Source organism: Marmota flaviventris, chromosome 7 (genome assembly GCF_047511675.1).
Source record: "Marmota flaviventris isolate mMarFla1 chromosome 7, mMarFla1.hap1, whole genome shotgun sequence".
NCBI lineage: Eukaryota > Metazoa > Chordata > Mammalia > Rodentia > Sciuridae > Marmota > Marmota flaviventris.
In genome coordinates, this window is record NC_092504.1 from 108,083,002 (window position 1) to 108,108,494 (window position 25,493).

Consider the following 25,493-nt stretch of genomic DNA (forward strand, 5'->3'; position numbering starts at 1 on the left):
TCAACCCAGTTGAATGCCCCAAAAAGTTCAAAATAATTTATTATTTGGCCCTTCACAGAACATGTTTTGCTGGTCTCTGTTCTAGTGTAAGTTCCACAATTCCCTGGTCTCCCCACCCTACCCTCTGCCCCCAAGCCTTCCCTGTACTGGAGATTGAGCCCAGGACCTTGCACATGCTAGGCATGAGCTCTACCACTGATGGGTGCGGTGGCCCATGCTTCCCAAGTACTTGGGAAGATGAGGTAGGAGGATAGCATATTTGAGGCCACCTGGGAAACTTAGCAATACACTGTCTCTAAATAAAAAGGGTTGGGTACATAGCTGGATAGTAAAGTGATTGCATAGCATGCACAAGGCCCTGACTTTGATCCACAGAAAAAAAGAGAAGGAAATAAACGAAGAAGGGAAGGAAGGAAGGAGGAAGAAAGGAAGGAAGGGAGGGAGGGAGGAGAAAGGGAAGGAGGGAGGGAAGAAAGATAGTCATGGCTCACTGTTGTTTATTGCTTTATGGTGTTTGTATATATTGATTCTCCTTATTATACTGTGAAGGGATTGTGAACAAGAACTGTGTCACGCTGTCACTATTTTATCCTTTGTCCATCTCCCATAATAAGTAACATACTGAATTATAAATGTGTGAAATAAAACTCTCCTTAAGGATTCCTGTCACATCCATTACATTTTAATGAACAGTGATTAATTCTTTGGTTTTGTTTTGTTTGTGGAAAAGAGGTGTCAAGGACATTCTTGGAGCATATCCCACCTCCCTATACACATGCTCACTCAACATATCCATTTTCTCAAATTCCATGATCTTAAAACTTTCAATTTAGGGTTACAAGTTGACATTGTACTTTTTAATCCTTCTATCACGCCAGAATAACACAGTAAAAATGCTCTAGTTTTGTGCAACCATTAGACTATAAAATTTCTGAGAACAAAATCTCATTCAATTGGAATTGGTGCATTAATGAGAACTCATAGTTTTTAATCTATACAGAGAATTATAGAAAAGTATAGATGGAAAACTCCCAAGGTGCTGTGGGAACAATCACTCCACCCATCACTCCTTTTACCCCTCTTGGCCAGATCCATGTGCATGTGCGCACACAGAGGCAGTTTTTTTTTTAAACAATGTTATAAATGTATGTGTATACATGTGTGTGTGTGTACATGCATACATATATTCTCTAGGTCTGTTCATTTAGAAGATCTAGGAGCAATGACACACCAATAGCAATGAGCATTCTAAACACTCAGATATTGGTTTGTAAATACCATCCTCCACAGGAATGAACAGCAGCTGGCCCCAGGTCTGGCAAGGTAATTATACTGTGAGCCTGGAAATTCTGTGGGGTCTCATTCATGCTAGGCAAGCTCTCTACTTTTGAACTACATCCACAGCCACTTTTAAATTTTCTTTTTTTTTTTTTAATATTGAAGATGTTTTATTTATTTATTTATTTATTTTTAATTTTTTATTGTTGGTTGTTCAAAACATTACAAATTTCTTGATATATCATATTTCACACTTTGATTCAAGTGGGTTATGAACTCCCTTTTGAGTCATGCTATCTCTAAGCTGCCAGGTTGTCTACAAACATGTGATCCCCCTGCCTCAGCCTACCGAGTAGGTGAAATTTCAAGTCTTACCAACATGCACATTAGAGTCTGGAACTTCTAGCAGTGCTAAGGAAGTCCTCAAATAATTAGAGGATAAGTCAAAATAAAAAAGGACAAAGGGAACTCACTTGGAAAGATTTTCCACTGACCAAACCAGGAATAATAGGTGTATCATGATAAATAACCATAACCATGCATTGGTATTGAATGCTGTTGAATGAAATAGGAATCCATGAGTCAGTACAATAAATGAAAGAAAGGACCATGAATGAAACTATGTCCCTACTAGAATGAAAACTATGAGATGATAAAATAAAAAAATTACTACCACCGTGTTGCTGATCCAGACAGCACCCACAAATAGGAACTGAAGTTGGTGAGTTGCAGCTCAATGAGGAGCAGGATTCTGAAACATTGTCAGAGCATCTGCCCTCATAATACTAATAATGTCCAAAGAGGAAAATGGCAGCATTATGGTGAAGTTTGCAGACAGCAACACAGCCAGGTGATAAATATTACCATCACCAGGAGGGGATGGGACAAAAAATACCAGATTGTATGAACCTGCAGAGACACGATGTGGTGGCCAGTCAGCTATGTGAGGAGCAAGGTGATGGGCAGCCCTGAGGACCACTCCTTCCTTCATTCTGAGGCTATATTTCCCCTCAGCTATTGCCAGAAAACAACTGGTGATTATACATAAAAGAGTCCTTCTTTCTGCAAACTAATTAAGAAGGAGTTAGGGGTGAAGGAGCATCACCTGAACAGCCTGCTCTCAAATGATTGCCAAAAAGCTAATGGCAATGAGTAAGGAAAGAGACACAGGGAGGGGAGCAAATGCAGTGCAGTGTGGACAGTAGGAAAGCACTAGATGATGACCTCCTCCTTTGCCAAGAAGTACACTATTCAGGCACACTCAAGGTGAACCTTGATTAGAAGAGACGGTGCTTGGAGGTGCTAGCTAGAATATATAAGTACACAGTGTGCACTTTACAGCTATTCAAACCTGGCCGTATTCAATTCCTGTTACTTTCTGCCTCTTTCACCACAAAATCTGAAGTACCAACATTTTCTTGATTATGTTTCACAAAATGCTCTCAACTGTTCATTAGTCAATTCTATTGATTCATGCAGCTAAAAATGACAGTTTGCATCCACTATTATTCTCCTAGTCAGAATGTAACCAACACAAGAAAGAGACAGGAAGACATGATGCCAGGTGTAGAGCATGGAGAGAGTTCCAATCTGCACAGTGCTCCGGGCCTCAGCTCAGTCATCATTCAGATCCTGATATTTTGCTCTCACCCACATGCAAACATAGATGATCCTCATTATTTCCTTGCCTCTGAGGAAGATGGCTGCTACTAACACAGAAGATCACAGTCACATACAAAATATCAAGAAAATAGGACAAACATCTGATTCCATATAGGTTCATGGCCACCCCAGATTAAAGGCCTCTTGTAAACCCCTGCCCCTGCCTTGGAGACTCCCCCCCCAAAAGTTGCTCACTTGCTCTAGGAATAACGATTTTATTTTTAAATAAATAAACAGAAAATACTTGTATGTTGTGCTGTCTGAGCAAAACAAAATTCACTTCCAGTCATTGTGGAAGGAAATTATAGCCTCTGTTCTCTAGAAATGAGAAAAACATTAACAACCCAATATCTAGCATATGCAATTTAATTGAGATACCTGACAGTGAGAAAGTTTTACAGACGTGCTCCTTTCTCTCCACACTTTAGTTCCCACTTCAAAACTAAATGACACATTGTTTGGTTTCTCAAACACAGGAAGGAATAATTTTTACAAAGAATTTGTCAGTTCCTTTCAAAGTTAAACATACTTAACAAGTGATCCAATCATTTCAGTCTTTAGTTTATCCAAAAGGAAAGAAAGCATGTGTCTACATGTCTCTACAAAGACTTATATACAAATGTTCACAGCAGCTTATTGGTTATAGGCAAAGCCTGTGAGGTTCATGGTAGGTCAATTAAGTGATTTTTTAAAAAGTTCATGCACATACCTGATATTCGATAGTATTTCTTTCTCAACTGTTCTTCGTCGCAGTAGAGAGCCTCTCTTCTCTTGTCCTCTATAGCAGATGTTATGAAAACTCAACACAGCTCCTTGGGTAATTGTCTCCCCGTCAGTAGAGATCATCTCAGGAAGGCCATTGGTGTGTCTTTGTAGCATTGGAATAACAACCTGGTCATTATTAGAAGACATCTTCAGAGATTTTGCCTTCTGTAGAGAAAAAAGCAATAGTAAGTTGATTGTCTACATAAATGAGATTGTAAACCCTAGATAACAATACAATTAAAGCAAGACTGTTTTCAACTGTGCTGCAGTGAGTAGATTCCTTACCAAAGAACAGCCCACATCACTGTGATAAGAACAACCTTAGAGCCTAAAATGGCAGGAAGACACTATGAACACCTGCATTCCAATCAGATGTCAAGTAAGTTCCTAATAAGAGTTCAGAGTAGGAAAAGTACTCAAAACACAAAGTAGGAAAAAGAGGTAAAGGTTAGACTTGTCTGTCCTGAAAGGCATATGACAACACAACTTTCTTTCAGGGACAGCCTGCATGTACCCCTGCATTTTTTCTTTAATTTTAAAGTTTGTAACATTTTTATTACCAAACAGGACAGAACCAAGCTGTCAGTGACAGGAGGAATTTCTCTGAACATATGGTTCCAAACTTTACATCTCTGCGTGTTATGGACCTTCAATCAACCAGGCAGATGTGATGGTGAGGATACAGATATCAAATGTGTCTCAAAGGCCATGTACTTGAAAGTGTGACGGCCTGTGGTGCTAGTGGAGGTGGGGCCTGGCTAAAGGAGGAAGGTCACTAGAGGTGTATTATAGAGAGGTGTATCTTGTTCCTGGCTCCTTCTCTACTCTTTCATTCTGACTTACATGAAGTGATCAGTTTTCTTTCTCAATGTCCTTCTGATATGATTTTTCTATCCCACTGCAATCCTAAAAGTAATGGAGCTAGCTGACCATGGAATGAAACCTCTGAAACCACGAGCCAAAATAATCTTTCCTCCTCTAGGTTGAATTTCTCAGGTATTTTGTCACAGCAATGGAAATCTTAATAACACCGTATACTCCAAAATTATTTATGTTTACCTAATCATTTCCTTATAAGAAAACATTTAAATTCTAGAAAGATTTAAAATTAAATATGCAAATGACAAAGTCAAACCAATATTTAAGCAGCTCCAAACTTTAAAGCAAAAACCTGAATATTAAGTGTATCAATGAATTTTTAAATGCTTCATTAAACAACTGAAAAAGGGCCCCTGAGAGATTTAATTAGAGTAAGACATTATGCTGAATTAAGTTCATGGAACTAAGTTCTGTTTTTAAGAGCCAAATTCATCAATACATTATGCTGAATTAAGTTAATGGAACTAAGTTCTATTTTTAAGAGCCAAATTCATCAATGAAGTATGTTCTCTGTGCCAATCATGGAATAGCTGATCCAAACAAATCTTCCTTGGGAACAAAACAAAAGTAAAAAACATGAGAAGTGGCAATGTAACAATAGTCCACTTCATGCTTTGAATATAAACCTCACTGCTCTGCCACTGGTGGCTTATTTTAAAACTGACAATTTTTTCCTTCTTCTTGTCCCTTTCACTTTCCCTAACTTAGAAGTTCTAACTCGATTTCCGTCCTAGGCCACACTATCTGTCCTTTTGCTCACTGAGCACAGGAATGTAGGAATCCAGACTTCTGGGTTAGCACCAGTAGATGTAAGAAATGGCTCTCTCAAGGCAAAGAATAAAGTGTATTCCTACTAGGACACATCTGGAGTTCAGCCTTTGCATTTCTTTCCACATTTTTTATTGTTGCATTATAGTTGAACACAATGGTGGGATTTGTTGTTACATATCTGTATATGCAAACAATATTAAAATATAATATAATTTGGCCACAATTACTCCCCATTACCTCCTCACTCCCTCACTGCCTCCCCTGCCTTCCCTTTTTTCGACTGACCTCCCTTTGATTTCATGAGATCCACTTCCTTTCTTTTCCCTTTTCCTTTCTAGCTTCCTCATATGAGTTTAACTTATTTTGCTTATTATAATGGTTTTTAGTTTCATCCATGTTCTTGCAAAGGACATAATTTAATTTTTCCCTATGGTAAAATAAAACTCCATTGTATATATATATACCACATTACACTTAGGATGGTTCCAGTTTGACTATTGTAATTATACTGTTATAAACATGGATATGCAAGATAAGATATGCAAGATATTAATTCTTCAAGATAAATTTTGAGGACTTGTATTGTTGGGTCATATGGTGGTTCCATGCCTAGTCTTTTGAGGAGCCTTTATAATGATTTCCATAGTGGATATACTAATTTACCACACTACCAACAGTATAAAAGTGGTTTTTTTTTTCTCTGCATCTTATCATTCATTATTATTTGTATTCATAGTGATTACCATTCTGTTGGTGTGAGATGAAATCTCAGGGTAGTTTTGATTGGCATTTCCCTAATTCCTAATGATGTTAAACATATTTTCATATATTTGTTAGCCATTCCTATTTCTTCTTTTAGTAGTGTCTGTCTGATTCACTTGCCCATTTATTAACTGGGTTATTTGTTTATTTGGTGTAAGGGTTTGAATTATTTATATATTAATCCTCTGTCTGAAGAGTAGCTAACAAAGATTTTCTACTATTCTGTGGGTTCCCTCTTCACATTCCTAATTGTTTTCTTTGCTGTACAGAAGCTTTTTAATTTGATAGCATCCCATTAAAGAACTCTTTACCTTCTTTTCTGAGCTTTAGGTGTGCTATTGAGAAAGTCATTGTGTGTCACTAAAAGCTGGAGTGTTGACTCCAGGATAGCACAGTTTTCTTTAGGAGTACCATAGTCTAATTCCTAGACCTTTGATCTATTTTGAGTTGATTTTTGTGCAGGATGAGAAATAAGGTTCCAGCTTCATTCTTCTACATAAGGATAGCCAGTTTCCCCAGCACCATTTGTTTAAAAGGCGCCTTTTCTCCAATGTGCATTTTTGGCACTTTTGTGGAGGATCAGATGACTGTAGATATGTGGATTTGTCTCTGTGTATCCTGTTATGTTCCATTGGTTTATGTATCTGTTTTTATATCAGGACCATGCAGTTTTTCTTACTATAGCTCTGTAGTATAATTTGAAGTCAGGTATTTTGATGCCACTAGTATTGCTTTTTGGCTTAAAATTGGTTTGGCTATTCCTGGGTCTTTTACTTTTTCAAATGAATTTTAAGACTGTTTTTCCTACTTGTGTGAAGAAAGTCATTGGTATTTGATGGAGATTGCATTAAATGTATATATTGATTTTGGAAGGAAGGCCATTTTAACAACGTTAATTCTGCTTATCTATGAACTTGGGAAGTCTTTATATCTTCTGAGGTTTTCTTTAATGTACTGCAATTTTTATTGTGGAGGACTTGGTAACCTTTTTGATTAGATTTATTCCTACAGGTTTTTTGTTTATTTATTTCGAAGCTATTGTAATTGGAATGTTTTCCTGATTTCTTTCTCAGTAGATTTATTGTTGGAATAGAGGAAAACTATTGATTTATAAGTTGGTTTTGTAACCTGCTACTTTGTCTAATTTGTATATTAACTCTAGCAGTCTTTTGGTGGAGCTTTTGGATCTTCTAGGTATAGGATCATATCACCTGCCAACAGTGATATTTTGACTTCTTCTTTTCCCATTTTTATCCCTTTTTTTCCCTCTCTTGCCTAATTGCTCTATCTAGAATTTCTAGTACTATATTAAATAGGAGTGGTTAGAGTGAACATCCTTGTCTTGTTCCAGATTTTAATAGAAATGCTTTCAGTTTTTCCCCATTTATAGTGAGGTGGGATTTGGATTTTTTATATATAATCCTTATGATGTTGAGATAGATTCCTTCTATCCCTAGTTTCGTTAGTGTTTTTATCATGAATGGATGGCAAACTAATTTGTTTAAAGGCCTTCTCTGTACATATTGAGATGACAAAGTGAATTCTGTCCTTAATTCTATTTATATGATGAATTACAATTGTTGATTTGTATATATTAAACCATCCTTGCATTTCAAGTTGCAATCAAACTAACTTTGTCGTGATGTACAGTCTTCTTAATATGTTGTTGAATATAACTTGCTAATATTTTATTAAGTATTTTAGCATCTAAGTTCATTAGAGATATTGGTCTGTAATTTTCTCTCCTTGATGTGTCCTTATCTGGTTTTGGTATGAGTGTGAGTCTGGCTTCATAGAACAAATTTGGAATTGTTCCATCCATTCTATGGGTCATGAAATAATTTCAGGAGTCTTGGCATTAGTTCTTCTTTAAAGGTTTGTTGGAAGTCAGCTGTGAATCCATCTGGTCCTGGGATTTTTTTGTTGTTGTTCTTATTGGAAAGTTTTTTTTTAAATTAGTGCTTCTATTTCATTACAAGTTATTTGTCTGTTTAGGTTTTCTGTGTCCTCTTGATTCAGTTTTGGCAGATTGTATTTGTTTAGAAATGTATCCATTTCTTCTAGGTTTTTCAATTTATTGGAATATAAGTTTTCAAAATAGTCCTCATGATTCACTGGAATTCTGTGATGTCTATGATGATTTCCCCTTTTTCATCTCTAGTTTTATTAATTTGGATTTTCTCTCTTTTCCTTTTTGTTAGTTTGGTAAGGGCTTATAAATCCTGTTTATCTATTCAAAGAACCAACTCTTTGTTTCACTGATTTTTTGTATTGTTTTATATTCTCAAGTTCATTGATTTCAGTTCTAATCTTAAATATTTCCTTCCTTCTACTGGTTTTATAATTGAAGTATTCTTTTTCAAGGGTTTTGAGATGCATCATTAGGTTATTTATTTGGGATGTTTCTGATTTTATTATGCAGGCACTCATATGTATATACTTTCCTCTTAAAACTGCCTTCATAGTGTCCCAGAGGTTCTGGTATGTTGTATCACTATTGTCATTTGAGTCTAAGGATTTTGAAAATCTCCCTTGATTTCTACTACTACCTATTCATCATTCAGGAGAGTATTGTCCAAAATCCATGTGTTTACAGGGTATTGTCATGTTGATTTCCAATTTAATTCCATTATGATCTGATAAGTGTAAGGAATTATATCATTTTTATTTTTTTGTATTTGATAAGAGTTGCTTTATGGCCTAAAATACAGTCTATTTTGAAGAAAGTTTCAAGAGCCACTGAAACTTTTTCAGTATTTCTATCTCCTTATTGAATTTCTCATTCATATTCTACACTGGCTTCCTTAATTAATGCAGTTGTTTTTCTGTGTTTCTCTTGGAATTCACTGATCATTTCAATAATGATTCTCCTGAATTCCTTATCTGATGTGTTAGCCACTCCACTATCATTGGGATCAGTTGCCTGTAAATTATGAATTTTAGGAGGTGTTGTGTTAGCTCATTTTTTTTCATATTTCTTGTATTCCTATGTTGGGTTTTATGTGTCTGTTGGAAGGGATTTCTTTTCCACTCTTATCTGTGGGCCTTTTAGCTTTTACTTGTCCTAGAGTGTTCTAGATTGAATCCCCCCTCATAGGTATGGTATACACAGTGTTTGTGTTAAATCAACATGATTTCTGGAAAGTTTAGGGGCTGGGCCCTGTGGATCTCTGTTAGGAGTTTGGATTTCAGGAACCTCCCATGTATTCTATTCATAGAATTCAGGATTCTCCTGAATTCCTTATCTGATGTGTTAGCCACTCCAGCTGTTGCTGGATGAAATATTCTACAGATGGTCTGTTAGATTCATTTGATTTATTTTTCAAGTTCATAGAGTCTTTACTGAGTTTATGTCTGGATGACCTATCTAATGGTGAGAGAGTTGTGTTGAAATCACCCAGTATTATTGTACTAGGGTCTATCTGAGACTTCAATTTGAATAGTATTCTACTTATGTAATTGGGAGTGATTTTTATGGGTTTGCCTCTACATATGGCCTGAAATTTTTCTCCTAATATTTTTAAAACTCTCTTCTTCTGTATGTTAGGAATTTTAATTATCATTTGTCATGGAGAGGTCCTTTTTTATCTTGTCTATGAGGTATTCTGAATGCCTCCTATAGATGAATATTTATCTGTTCTGCAGGTTTGGAAAATTTTTCTGTTATTATTTCCTCAAAGAGGTTATCCATTCCATTAGCTTGCATATCACAACCCTCCTCAATTGCAATAATTATTAAATTTGGTCTCTTAACGTTGCTCACTGTAAAATGCTGATGATAGTTACTTATTTTCTTTTCTATAATGCTGATGAATTTTAGGAGGTGTTGTGTTAGCTTATTTTTTTTTTTTCAAATTTCTTGTATTCCTATGTTGGGTTTTATGCGTCTGTTGGAAGGGATTTCTTTTCCACTCTTATCTGTGGGCCTTTTAGCTTTTACTTGTCCTAGAGTGTTTTATTTATTTATTTTTTTGCAACATTCAAAGGTAGTCATAAATTGTGTACAAACCAGTGTACTGTCTATTTATTTTATTTTTATTAGTATTATTTTTTTTTCAGTGCTAGGGATTGAACCCAGGGCCTTGGGAATGCCAAGTAAGTGTGCTACTACTGCTTTATACCCTCAGCTTTATTTTTATTTAATTTTTAATTTTTGGTACCAGAAATTGAACCCAGGGGCACTTAACTACTGTCACATCCATATATATATAATATATATATTTTAATTTAGACCCTGACTCTATAAAATATATATATTTTAATTTAGCGTCAGGGTCTCACTGAGTTCCTTGGGACCTCATTAAGTTGCTGAGGTTGGCTTTGAATTCACAATCCTACTGCATCTGCCTAGAGTGTTTTAGATTGAATCCCCCCTCATAGGTATGGTATACACAGTGTTTGTGTTAAATCAACATGATTTCTGGAAAGTGTAGGGGCTAAGCCCTGTGGATCTCTGTTAGGAGTTTGGATCTCAGGAAGTTCCCATGTATTCTACTCATAGGCCATGAGACCCAATCCTCCAGACTTTATGCTTCCCAGGAACACAGCCTTCCCAGGCTTAGTCCCTAAGTGTATTCACAACCCCTGTTCAGATTCCCAGTTCCAGTTCAACTGCTCATATGAGATACCACACTCAAAGGAGAAGGGAGTTGACTCCCCTTCACTTTTCTGACTTGAATCCCCCTGGGTACAATATTCTCTGTGCCTGTTTCACTTCCATTCTGCTAGGTACACAGTAGGTGCTCGCTGAAATAGTGTGGCAGTGTTTGCTATGATCTCCTGCAGCAGCAGCTGCAACATGGTCACCTGAAGATGGCTCTGCATCTGCTCTCTGCAGCCAGTTGAGAAACAGAGCACTTTTCAAGCAACAGTGCACAATGCAGGCTCTGTATCCACCGAGTTCAGGCTGCTTTCCTGATCTCAGGTTCTTCCATACTAATGTTTCCATTGTGTTTCTGTCCATGTTCTCCCTCCTGTGTGCTGAACCAGCCCCATTACCACTGCTGCCACTGCTGCAGCAACCAGTTTGGCTCCAATGTATTCATTATTTTTTGTTTAATGTACCCAAATTTCTAAACCTTAATGACAGTCTCACTGTCAAATGTTAAGTTTTAGTGAAATACACCTCCACTTCTCCCTGCTAAGAAGCAGTATTTCCTGCTGCTTGGATCCTCAGCCATGGAGCAACGAGGAATGCAACCTTTCTCTAGTCCACCATCTTAAATCTCCCTGCATTTTTTCTTTTAAAGACCACTGTTCCCCTAATTATTTAGAATCACTGTCTCTGGGTCAGGATTCCAATATATATATTCTCTTTTGCTAGCAAAGCAATAAAGCACCTTTTTCCTTCTTCTCAAAACCTTGTCCTCATTAATGGATCAGCATCAGCTTCTGGTATCTGCAATGTGAATAGTTTTCATGAAAGCAACCAAAGCATCCTGGACTTGAGGAACCAAAATACCCGAAAGGAGAGAATAGCATTAGATCAAACTCACTACCCTGTACTCTTTCCTTTCTGGGTCTTTGTACATGAAAACTGCACACACAGAGAGAAACATTCAGGAAAACCATGAAGAAAAAAGCTGCCATAGGAGTGTTCCTAGACCCCTTAATATTTCTAAGCAAATATCTCAGCAATCTCTCAGAAAAACAAAATTTGGACTTGCAGGTCAGAAAATATCAGGAGCCCTAAACACAAATTTCTGAGATCCCAGAATATGGGAAAAAAATAAAAAATATGGGAATATGTGTAAACAACAAATAGGCTAGCATTTGATAGATCAAGGTAAGCTGCTCAGACTTTGGTAGAATGTTGAATCCCTGTTTATTCTCTTATTTTGTATTTCTCATTACTAAATCACTTAAAAATAAAAGCAATTTTGTAACACCTTAAAAGATACATACATTTTCTCTATCTTAAAACAAATTAATTCCTGAGTTTCAAAACAACCCAAAACTATGATGTTAAATATATGCTTCAAAAAAAAAAAAAAACAAACACTAAAATAGAAAAGAGTAGGAAATGGTGTCATTTCAATCAGTTCTCAAGACTATGGGATCAATAGATATATCAGGAAAAATGAGATTGAAAAAAGCAAAGTTCTTAAGCTAATTACCAGTCAAACATAGGAACAAATATTAATATTTTACTTTCTTCTAATAAGATGTTCAAAGAGATTTTCCTAATTACAGAAGGCAAAGCCATGTAAAAACCAGCCACTGGAATACCCTATAACAACTTTTACTTTATTGGCATAGTAAAAATCATACCCTGAGATAGAGGTTAAAGATGATAATGAGACATGCCACCCATGAAGTTCCACAATGAAGAAAAGCACAGAAGCAACTAAGACCACCCTCCACATGGGTTGACACTAGGAAGACCAAGGCCCTGCCTGCCCCATAGATACTATTTAAAAAACATGCATTTCTCTCTCTTAGGGAGATGGCCTGGGAATTCCATTCTTACCTGCTGCCTCCCTTACATGACAGCATAAGAATAAAAGCCTTCTTCCCACAACAGTGTTCCTACCTGATTGTACTTTTAGGAAACACAGCAACCTGCAGTATTAATTTAAAAAGTGCTATATACTTCAGCTTGAAAATAACATATTTGTAAAATTAGAAAATGTGGCAATTGTCTAAAAGAAAATAATTTTGGTTTTTTAGACCTGTCCTGTTAACTATATTCATTTACCTCAAGCAAAACAAATGAAGTGAATCTCAAAAATTAAACCTGACCACTGAATCTGTTCACTTTTCAAAAACCAAAACATATTCTTTTCATTCCTGAAACAAGTTCACATTTTTTTTGTACAAAATTTCCAATAGCACTGGAAGGACAATGTAATAAAGACAAGAATAGTTTCAGTAACAATAACCCTTCTAGGAATACCCCAAGGCTCTCCTATAAAAGTTGCAAAGATCCCTAAGCATGTGGGCCAGTATTTGCATTATAACTTCAGTATTTAGCACTAAAATGTTCTGCAAGCCCAGGTCATAGAACAGAAATATTTGCCCTTACCTCTCTCCTACATTGTCAGTAAATAAAAGAATATATTTATAAAAGTATCTTCCTTACACTTCCCTGCAAAAATAAAATTTCTAAACATTATATTTGCACTTGAAAATTGAATTTTCCAACAGATGATAGCTAACATAAAAGCAATAATACTGTAATGTCCACTATTATTCAATCCTCCATATCTCTGCATACCTTATTCTCAATAATTCCTAGTAAAAGAAAAATTAAATTACAAGTCACATCTATTATAATCATAGCAATCAAGGAGCTTGATATCAAATCAGAGACACGCCGTCTGATAGAAGAAAAAGTTGGCTACGATCTACATACTGTGGGGTCGGGCTCCAAATTTCTCAATAGGACACCCATAGCACAAAAGTTAATAACTAGAATCAACAAATGGGACTTACTCAAACTAAAAAGTTTTTTTCTCAGCAAAAGAAACAATAAGAGAGGTAAATAGAGAGCCTACATCCTGGGAACAAATCTTTACTCCTCACACTTCAGATAGAGCCCTAATATCCAGAGTATACAAAGAACTCAAAAAATTAGACAATAAGAGAATAAACAACCCAATCAACAAATGGGCCAAGGACCTGAACAGACACTTCTCAGAGGAGGACATACAATCAATCAACAAGTACATGAAAAAATGCTCACCATCTCTAGCAGTCAGAGAAATGCAAATCAAAACCACCCTAAGATACCATCTCACTCCAGTTAGATTGGCAGCCATTATGAAGTCAAACAACAACAAGTGCTGGCGAGGATGTGGGGAAAAGGGTACACTTGTACATTGCTGGTGGGACTGCAAATTGGTGCAGCCAATTTGGAAAGCAGTATGGAGATTTCTTGGAAAGCTGGGAATGGAGCCACCATTTGACCCAGCTATTCCCCTTCTTGGTCTATTCCCTAAAGACCTAAAAAGAGCATGCTACAGGGACACTGCTACATCAATGTTCATAGCAGCACAATTCACAATAGCAAGACTGTGGAACCAACCTAGATGCCCTTCAATAGATGAATGGATTAAAAAATGTGGCATTTATACACAATGGAGTATTACTCTGCATTAAAAAATGACAAAATCATAGAATTTACAGGGAAATGGATGGCATTAGAGCAGATTATGCTAAGTGAAGCTAGCCAATCCCTAAAAAACAAATGCCAAATGTCTTCTTTGATATAAGGAGAGTAACTAAGAACAGAGTAGGGTCGAAGAGAATGAGAAGAAGATTAACATTAAACAGAGATGAGAGGTGGGAGGGAAAGGGAGAGAGAAGGGAAATTGCATGGAAATGGAAGGAGACCCTCAGAGTTATACAAAAGTACATACAAGAGGAAGTGAGGGGAAAGGGAAAAATAATACAAGGGGGATAAATGAATGTCAGTAGAGGGGGCAGAGAGAGAAGAGGGGAGGGGAGGGGAGGGGGGGGATAGTAGAGGATAGGAAAGGCAGCAGAACACAACAGACACTAGTATGGCAATATGTAAATCAATGGATGTGTAACTGATGTGATTCTGCAATCTGTATATGGGGTAAAAATGGGAGCTCATAACCCACTTGAATCAAAGTGTGAAATATGATATATCAAGAACTATGTAATATTTTGAACAACCAACAATAAAAAATTAAAAAAAAATAATCATAGCAAGAAGTCATTGGAAATCATGTTAAGTAGACTTACAGAATTCTTCTAGGGATGCTCAATTCTGATAGTGTTCCTTAACTTAGCCTTGGATGTTCATCCCCCAAGAAACATATGTTCTACAGATAAGTGTTGGGTGCAAAGAAAGACTTCATTCAGTGACCAAAGAATGGAGAAGAGGAAGCCTTGTTCACAAATGAGCTTCACAACTCCGGGGAGTTGAGTGGCTATAGATAAAGAATAAGAACAACAAGGGAAAAAGGATTATAAAAAAAGAGGAATAGTCATGTCCTTTCTGGGAATAAGAAATCTTTTCTGCAATTTCTGGTGCTAACTTTCCTTTCATAGTCTGGAGTTTCTGTATTTGGTGGGTGGTAGGCGCTCTCATCCCTGGAGTAGGGAAAAAGAAAGATTAGGCAAGCCTATGCCATGGTAACTCCATATTTTATTGTTGGGCAAGTCATTTCTTAAATGATAAACATATTTACATGCAGAGCTGAGTAGAACCTGTTGCAAAGACCAAAGTAATAAAGAGGAGAGACAAAGGAAGACAAAGATGCAAACATTTCATCTCACCCTAGGCACCCATCAGAGAGGTACAGGTCCAAGGGAAGAGTCAGGGTTTTCAGCAAAAAGGCCTTAAGGTTCCTGAAGAGTAACCCAGGCAACCAGTATCATTATAACCCAAATATCAGAGGAGTTATCTTCAGCAAAGCTAGTGAAGAATAATAGATAATTATTGCCCACCTCCAAAATTAGTGATTTTTAAGTCAACTTAGAAGCAAGTGAAACTAAAAGATTCATTTTGGTTTTTTTTTTGGGGGGGGAGTAGAGGGTGGGTAACAGTGGAAGTACTAAAGTACATGCAAAATTTAGAAATAGAATAAACACAAACGAAGAACATTTAGCTTTATTAGAGAATATTTAGAGTTGTAGATAATATTTATTTTTTAAAGATACAGACAAATTCTACATAATACTAAATAATACTACCTAAGAACTCAATATATTAAATGTTCCAGATCACAGAAAATATCATTCTTCTGTTTCAATGCAGGATATACACCTAGCTAGGAATATCCTTACATCTTAATTAATATGTTTATTACAAAAATGACAATACTAAACAGAATTTTAAATAGTAAAATTTCCCCTCTTTAAGTGAGCTTTTCAGACTCTCAAAAATGTAGTCATGTGAGTCTCAATGTCAGGATATACACAAATGCCATCATCCCCCAAAAAGACCATCTCCTTGCCTTTGCAACTGTAGATAACAAATATGGACTATATATTTCAAAATAATACAAGAAAGGATTTGAAATATTTTCAACAAAAGGAAATGATAAATATTTGAGGAAATATACATGTTTAATATAATACAACATTAAAACCATATATGGTATCCATTAATGTGTAAAATGTTTATTTTTATGTATCAGCTAAAGTACATTTAATTTAAATTTTTAAAACTTAAAAATTAAATGTCTACTAAAAAAAGAAGAAAAAGTTAAAAAAAAAAAACCTCTCCCTACCACTGACCTCTTTCCTGTCCTTTAATTTTTCAACTTAATCAAAATCTTCTCATTAAATAGATGTAAATGATCATAAAACCTCAAGACTATTGTTTTTCAATGTCTATTCCCACAACATTTGCAAGATTTTTTTCCTAAATTAATTTTAATCTATGGTAGAAAACCAAAACTTCAGAAAATATTTGGTCCAGTTATACTTTAGAGAACTAAGACCAAGCACAAATTACATGCATGTTGTACCCTAAAAATATTTAATGTTATCTACAACTTGGCCAACAGATTTCCAGGGGGTGCTCAGATGGTTTTTTTCCTAAAAATGCCCATAACATGCTTCCTAGCTCATGAGACAATATATGGGATTTGTTTTAGTAAGCTTTGTTTTGCTGTGACCAAAACACCTGACAAGAAAGATTATTTTGGCTTACGGTTTCAGATTCAGTCTATGGTCAGCTAATACCATATCTCTGGGCCAAGATAAAGCAGAACATCAGGGTAGGAGGATGTGACAGAGGAAAGCAACTCAGTACATGGTAGTCAGGAAGCAGACAGAGTGCTCTGTTCACCAGCGGACAAAATATAAACCATAAAGGAATACACCCAGTGATATACTTCCTCCAGTCACACCTTACCTGTCTATAGTTACCTTCCAGTTAATTCATACAAGTGGATCAATCCACTGTTTAGATTAGAGCTCTTGTGATCTGATCATTTCACCTCTGACTATTCTTATATTGTCTCATACATGAATTTGTGGGGGACACCTCATATCTAAAGTATAATGGGGTTGAGATTCTTTTCCTTAAATTTACTAACCACAGAAGCTTTCAGGAAGATGACCTAGCTTACACTCTCCAAACCTGTTTCTCACCTGTAAAATCACTTCAGTATATACTAGGCTGATGTTACATAGAAGGCACTGAAGATGCAGGTGGGAACTAAACAAAATATCCCAGTAATCACTGAGGCTACGTAGCACTGTTAGTCACAGTCCATAAATATCGGAAAGGAAACTGGCAGGAAAATTGGTCCTTTTCAAAGCCAGCTCTAAAGGAACATATAGGAACTTTTTGTTTTACATTTCCATGTATAGATCCTCTGGGGTGAGGAGAGCTCTTCAAAGAGAAGAGACAGCAAAGTGAGGTAAAATCAGGAAATGTGCATGTTTAGTTAGCCTGGGCTGGACAGACCTGGACAGGGGGACAATTTCCACTTGGAATCCAATAGATAGGGGGAGCAGCTTCTCAGCCTTTACTCTCAGTCTGAAGAAATACAGCATGGAGAAAAGTTATCAGGAACATTTCCTTGATATTGGTCTTTTTAAAGGTTACATGTGAAAAATGTAAAGTGCCAGTGCAATGGAGAGGAAAAAAAAAAAAAGCAAGAGGACAGGTCATCAGGAAAGGGCTCTCCAATGAGGATGTTGAGCAGACATCGGAGGTGGTCACCTGGTGGAGCAATGCAAGTCCAAGTGCCAGTGTAAGGACCAGCAAAAAGGCTTTTGATTCATTCCCCATTTCAACACAGATTTAAGGTAAAGATGTGAATACAGGGTATGAGCAAGATGGGATATTTTTTAAAGGTTTTCGTTCAGTTGTACTATAACCATTGTGATTTAGTTTACAAAGTACCTCTAAATATGCATTAAATTGTTGGAATAATATTAAGTATTATAGACCATACTCAAAGTATTCTATAAAATGTACCTAAATTCCAAAGATATTTTGGAATATGGGATGTTTGGGAATATGGGTTAAACTTTCTACCCAGATGGTGACCAAACTTAATTTGTATAAGAAGAAAAGTGCACAGGCAATCTCTAGTGCAGATCTGACAGTGATACAGAGCAAGGGCTCTAAGACACAGCTGAGTTGAGACAGCCTAGATTACCAGTTCTCCAAATCATGCTGGAAAGATTTCAGACATGTCACTCAGAGTACAAGGCATGAGTTTATTAGAAGGGAAAGCAAAGGGAAAAGGGGGTTACTTTCAAGGAGAGAGTGGGTCCACTCAGAGAGGAGAGGATGGCAAACACCTCCTTTCTCCAGTTTTATTGGTGGTCCCAAAGAAATTTCCAGAGAGTCCTGCCCAGGTCTACCATGACTCTGACTGATGGCAGGACTACACTAGACTTCCAAGTCCCCACTGTGCATGGAAAAGACCCAAGGTAACTCAAGTTCCTTCACCTGTGCTGACCATTCTAACTGGAATTTATTCCTACAGATTTTATGTATAGGGGCTTTGATGATGATGATGATGATGATGATTTCCCTGAATTCTCGAATCTGGTCGGTTTAAAGGTCATAAAATTCTCCTACAGGGTAACTTGTGTTCTCCTTATCAGCAGAAAGGAAACTCTGGGGCTTGAATATCTCAATACAGTTGTTCGCTAAGGAATATAACATAGACTACTGAATTAGGTCAGGAAGAACTGTGGTAAATTGTTTTTAAAGAAAGCATATAGGGGGTAGTGTACTGGGCCTACTTTGTAGAACTGTCCCCTTAACTTCATGTTCCTACCACTCATGTATGTCTGTTACCTGTCAACAGGACTGGCTTTTACAGAAAAGTTGGTTTTCTTTGGATAAAGATGACAGAACTAATCAGATTGTATTTATTAGTTCAAATTATACAGAATTAATTGCTTTGCTCTTATTAATATTTTGTAGTTTTTTCTGGCCTAAGAGCTAATCTTCCCCCCAAATCTGTTGCATAAAATATATGGGAGAATGGGTGGTAATTGTGCTTTGTTTCAAATTCAAGCCACTTGAATTTTTCTCCTAGCCAGAACCAGAAATCAATGCTAGGCACATATGACCCTGGGAGACAACTGCTCAGAGAGAGCCTCTGCTTCCTCAGGTGGCATTCAGTGAGGCACATGGAGCACATCTCCCTGGAGGAAGGCATATTTCTAGCTTCCTGAAATCAATACACAATGACTGTTTTGTAGCTCCAGATAAATAAAATGAACTTTCTCATCTACAGATATGGCATTTCTATTTTACTTATAAAATTTGGACCAGTTTTTGATTCATTCATCCATCCATTCATTTATTTTTTGCAGTTTCTACTCTGCCTCAGCTTTGAATGATATTGGGAACTCTCAACTTCCTCATCTATACATGTGGCACTAATATGCCTTTCTGTAAACTTAGTGCAAGCTTGAGAATGCTTGTAGAATATGTTTTTACACAGTAAAAATTATAAGGTCTCAAAGATCTTATTTTTAGTTTTTATCAACTTTTTTTGAGGTAAAGAGAGATGTTTTCTTCTTCCTTCTCAGTATTCTATTGTTCCCTCTGACTTTCCTATCTATTCTCTTCTCTACCTTAAGTTACAAGCAAGGTGTACCAGAGGGTGGGATCTTTGGGTGCATAAATTTTATCTCAATAAAGCATCATTGAAAAAGAATATATTCAGCCAAATCATCTAGATTATTAATTTTTGCTTCCCATCTTGAGGTGTGCTGACATGGATTTTTTTCCCCCTAAAAGACAAATTTCAGTTTCCTCAAGGCCTATGCCACCTATAGATATAGAAAGGGTGCTACATTCCTTTGGACTCTTTAATTTTCACCAAAATATTTTAATCACTTTACCTTAGAAAGAAATACAGTATAAATCAGCTCACTTGATACAGGCTGTAGCTATGAACTGCCAAACTCCTATAAAAAATGGAAGACAAAATGTCTGAGTTGCCAGATATGCAAGATACCCAGACCTTATCATTACACATTGCAAACTTTCATTGCAATGCCACACCAAACATAGGATAGATGTTCAATTAGTATGTGTCATTTAAAAATATGCATTAAAAATCTTGATGAAAATATTTACAAAATATTTAAAAGCATAAAGTCCATCTAGCCCTCCATAAAATCTAGGTTTGTCCCAAATAAGACCCAGCCATAAAATAGAAGGACATGGGGCCACTGAGTCTTAGCATTCATGTGCATCCATAAGATGTAGAACAAGGAAAACTACAACTACAACAATCCTCCCTAGGAAGTGCACATAGAACATGTGCTATTGCAAGCATTATGGATCACACTGAGGGTGCTCTCTATGGCCATTTCTCAGTCTCCTCTGCCTCCCTGTGTGATACTTACAAAAGATATTTCCCTCAAAAGTAAATGCCAGGGGAAGCTGCTCTAAAGAGTCAGCATGCTTCCCCTTTATTGTAACTAAATAGTGTAACTGATCATTACCTTTTATTATGACCTCCAGGATGAAACTTAAGTGCAAAAGGGCCTTGTGTCTGCCCGTGTCCATTCCAATGTGCTCCCTCATGACATCTTTCCACTCTAGGTTGTATTTTATTTTGACATCATATTTCAGCTCACTCCAAATGTTTCATGGGTGCTTCATGAGATATAAATGCTGAAATAGATTTTGCATGTGTGTATATTGTAATAAATCTTATGTAAAAGAATGTGTTTCCTAAAGGAACTAGTGCATAAAGTCCAGGGTCCTGACTTTAGACACTCAATGAACATTTATAGTACAATCTGTATGATTTTCTGAAAAAAATAAGTGAGCATTCACATTTCTACAATCATATAAGAAAAGAAAATTGGGCAATGTTATAGATATAAATATTTTTAATTAATAAGAATTGCAAATTAATTTTTGGTATATAATATCTTTTTGTATTATTTGAACATTCTCAATATTATTTTTAACCCGTATTTTAACAAGTGGTTAATTTTTAAAGTTATTATTAAAGTTCACCCATTGACATTAAAATTACACAAGGGAGCTGCAGACCTTTTTAGCAAACCAACCAAGCTTGTGGACAAATATTACATCCTAGAAACAAGAAATAAAATATGTTTGTCTGTCGTGAGTCAGCCATGGGCTGTGTTTGTGAGCTATGTTCATTTGAACATATGGGAGGACTGACCTGGTGTTGCGTGCTCTTTGGGCCATGCAACACACGTGTGCAGTTTCCTCTCGTTCTGTTTCCACACAGCACCTGAGATAAGCGTGACTTGCCAAGATGTCAATCAAGCTACTGACCACAGGACATCATGAAGGTAGATTCAACTTCCTGAACCTGACCCCTTTGGTATGAACACTCCATGGAACCTCCCTTTGTGTGCACCGCACCCCTTCCATAAAAAATAAAGAATCCAGGTGTAAGCTGTCTTTTTCCCACAGACCCCTAAGATCAAGAGCCGTCTGGACTTTGAAAAGGTATTTCTGTGTGCTTGCATGCTTTCTTTGCTGTTTTCTCAGTTATTGATGATGTAGCCAGATTTTGTGAACCCAGCATAGGTTGCCAGCCTGGCTAGCTGGTGATATTTGTCAATGCCTTTTAAATAGTAATATTAACAAGCTCATCCTCCACTTACAGTAATTTCATATTTAGTAAGTTTTCATCCGTCCCATATCAACTCTATGTTTATGTTCACATATTTGGAGACAGCACCAGGTTTATCTTAACAAGCCTGCCCATAACCACTATAATACCTGGAATCAGATGCACCACCACTTCATTTTCTGAAGAAACTACTCTGAATTATCAGTTGGTGTTTCATACTCTTTTTCAAATGAAACTACCATGGCTGATAAATGTAACGAGGACTTAGACTCTTCCCTTAGGCCCACAAATGTGCAATAGGCAAATAAAAGCAGGATTTTTAAAACAACAACAACAACAACTTGGAATCTCTGTCTATATTTGTAACCTGTGTATTTTGCTCTGAGTCAGTCACCTTGGATTTAGGGAACAAGAGATCTGATCAATAAACCTCTTATGAGTGGAAACTAGCCCCTAGACAAGGGCAACTTTCTTATCTTAGACAAGGCCAGTCCACCAACCCGGAGATAATAATCAATTTACTCAGTTTAACTAAGATTACTAGATGATGCATATTTCTGGTTACCTTCTTCTATATAATCTAGAAACCCATGTCAGCAGACCCAAAGATATGGCTAAACACATCTAGTGGTACTAATTAAAGTTCCTTTCCTGCTTTGCACCATTATTCTTTTCCTTTGGTTTATGGGCCAAGTACCCAGACCTGATTTGTTAGGACCCACATAGTCAATTATCTGGACTAGGACTCCAATAACAAAAATTTAGTCATCTCACTTGAGGAGTGTGCTATTTTCTAATAAAATGTACCACAGTACCACACAATTTTCCTGCCACACAAATTTCCTCACTCACTTTATTCAAAGCTCAGTGACCAAGGCTCCAGTCTTGGGTGCATGTGCTCTGAGACACAGTATTAATAGTTCTTGATATAAAGGTTGAGAGGAGCCAGGTGAATCGTCCAAATACCCCACAAAGCAGCAGTTTTCACTCAATAATGACCTCAAATTTCTGGGCTGTGGAACATAAGCACTTTGCCCAAGTGCTCCTGGCTTCTTTCCAGGCTGCCTCCTTCCCAAAGGTCCTTGAGGCGATTAGGGACCCCCATCAAAACATCGCACTCCTTAAGATAAAGGGAGTAAAATCTCTGAGAAGAAAAGTTAAACAGTCAATCTTATCCACACACACACACACACACACACACAAAAAAAAAGCCAGACACATTTCTAGGACCTTAACTTTAACCTGTCATCCATTAAGAATATGGTATATGATATGTGTTCTTTGCTACTCTCTCACACTTTCAAACAATCATGATCTCAAAATCTAGAGGCAGGACTGAGAATATAGATCAGTATTAGAGTGCTTACCTAGCACATAGGAGGCTCTGGGTTCAATCCCCAGTATTACAACTACAATAACAACAAGCAAACAAAAGATGCTGTCACCATATCTCCATGGATAAACTACATAATGAATGAAATTGTAATAATGTCTACTTTGTGCTTTGAGTGCAAACCAGGTGGTTTATTTTAAAACTGACATTGTTTGTTTTTTTTTTCCCCTTTTATTTTCTGTTTCTGTTTCTTCCCCTTCTCTCCGTTCTTAATAGCAGGAGGAAAATGACTAACATTATCTTCCCATCCCAGGTTATCATGTCCTTCACTGCTCCAAAAAATACAACTTCCCACATGAATAAGGAAACTCTAAACCTGGGAACTGGAGCAATGACTCCATCAAGGACTCCTTATAGACACTAATTAATTATATCTACAGATAACATTTAGATCCCAGTTCTGAATCACAGACAGGGAGAATCACAGTAGTCTCCTATTTCCCCTTTGCTCGAAAATCAATAAAACATTTTACTAGCCAGGCACAGTGGCACATACCTATAATCTCAGTGGCTTGGGAGCCTGAGGCAGGAGGATTTCGAGTTCAAAGCCAGCCCCAGCAACTTAGTGAGGTCCTAAGCAATTCAGTGAGACACTGTTTCTAAATAAAATACACAAAGGGGCAGGGAGTGATGGGGATATTGTTCAGTAGTTAAGTGCCCTGGGTTCACTCTCTAATACCAAAATAAATAAATAAATAAATAAATTAAAGGAAAAAAGAAAAGAAAAACCCTTTTTACTTTTTCCTCATAACTTTGTCCTCATTATTGGATTGGCAATGGAGAAAAAAAACCAAGATTTTGGTATCAAATTGGTCCCCAAAGTGGGCCCAAGAGTAGCCCCCACTCCAGCCTCCCTGGACAGGTCTGGCACTACAAGAAATCCCCTTTCCATATTGAAGATATAGGGTGGCTGATGAACTTGTTGACAGCCAACCACTTGAGACATTGGAGATGGGGTGAGTTTGCCCAAGTCAGACCATTTTGAGAGAGGTGCTATTCTGCAAAAATTAGAAATGACTTAGGTATATTTCTGCTGAGGCTCCCTTTGCTTAAGAAAACTCCTGCTTTTTCCTCCCTGAGTGTGTATGACTCACTCCACTATTTGGTATACTTCGAGAAAAAGAAAACTAAATATAATAAAGTCAATAACTTGGCCAAGTTTCAAGTGTGCATGCTGAGACACTCGATTCCACACATCTAGTTCCCCTTCATGGGAACATATGATTTCCCTTCATAGGAACATATGGTTCTTCCTTGTGGAAATATTTGTGGCACCACTGGTTTAGGAATCATGATTAAGTAGAATTACAGAACCTAGAGATTTTCCCCCACCCGGTCTCTGTAACTCCATATGTCAGTCAGTCTTGGTTTTGGGAATTCCCTCTAGTTTTTTTTTTTTTTTTTTTTTTTTGTGTGTGTGTCTCTCTCTCTCTCTCTCTCTCTCTCTCTCTCTCTCTCTCTCTCTCTGTGTGTGTGTGTGTGTGTGTGTGTGCATGTGTTTTGCTTTGTTTTCATCTGTTGTTGGCCCTTCAACACATGAGCTATGCTGCATCAATCCCTGCCAGTAGATCTTGTGTGAATGGGTCCTGCATAGCTGTAAGCCTATAATTAAGAAAAAAAAGATGGTGATTCACTGTAACACATTCTGGCCATTGGATGATATTCTGAATTATACAATCTCACAATTGAGGTTGGCATGTCAGAGAACAGATAAATGGAAGAATTTTTTTATGTGTTGGCATTTATGCAGTTAAGAAGTTTGAACAGACAGAAACTAAGTAAATGGTGCCCAAAAAAGTCATCACTTCTAGTGTGTTAGGCTAGAAAAACACCTGAAGAAAAAGTTGAGAATTATTTAAACACTTTTTATCTTAATTTTAATCCTGTGCTGTCTGGTCTGGCACTGGTTCCAATTTCTGTGCCCTTCTTTGCACACAGGGAAGGCCCACACTTTGAAAAGGACTCGACAGCAGTAAGTCCCCTCCTCTTGACACTGCTAGATTATAACCCAAGGACAAAAATGACTTTCCTTTTAAAATTGGACAGGACATCCCATTTGGCTATGCTGAGGCAAAGCAGTTCTTGCAATGATGCACCCTTTGGCATAAGTGCACGGGGAGATCAGCAGTATGTGCATTTTTAAAAACAGGAGAATAAAATGGAAGTTAGAGATCAAAAATTTCAGTGTTTTTCATTAGGCTTTGCAATTCTTGGTTAAGAAAAGTGATCAGGCAATCTTGGAAATGAGCCTGGGCACTGAGAAGGCTGGCACTAACCAGAGGGCAAAAGACAATGGCTGTGAGATGAGCCAAAGGGCCCCATAGGAGCCCTGATACAGTTAATAGTAAGGACTCAACTGAAGTATATATACTTCTTTATGGCCATGATAGGAGTGACAACTCAGACTCAACAGCCTCCACTGCTCCAACCCTTTGAATAAAAGCTGGGAGAACAGAATT

At 37.0% G+C, this 25,493-nt stretch overlaps 1 protein-coding gene across 10 annotated transcripts in view; it reads right to left on the minus strand.

Annotated features, from left to right (window-relative positions):
• The window catches only part of LOC114085438 (broad substrate specificity ATP-binding cassette transporter ABCG2-like), a 111,761-nt gene that overhangs the window by 81,554 nt on the left and 4,714 nt on the right, over positions 1-25,493 (minus strand). For 9 of the 10 annotated variants that reach the window (XR_011708018.1, XR_011708016.1, XR_011708017.1 and 6 more), the window contains exon 2: positions 3,650-3,870. Coding sequence is in view for 7 of the 10 variants with exons in the window: in XM_071614562.1 (XP_071470663.1) it covers positions 3,650-3,852 (203 nt within the window). In the remaining 3 variants the exon portion in view is untranslated. Of the gene's footprint in view, positions 1-3,649; positions 3,871-19,917; positions 19,935-25,493 lie in introns of those variants that run through there. The other variant, XM_071614557.1, reaches the window with a different exon arrangement.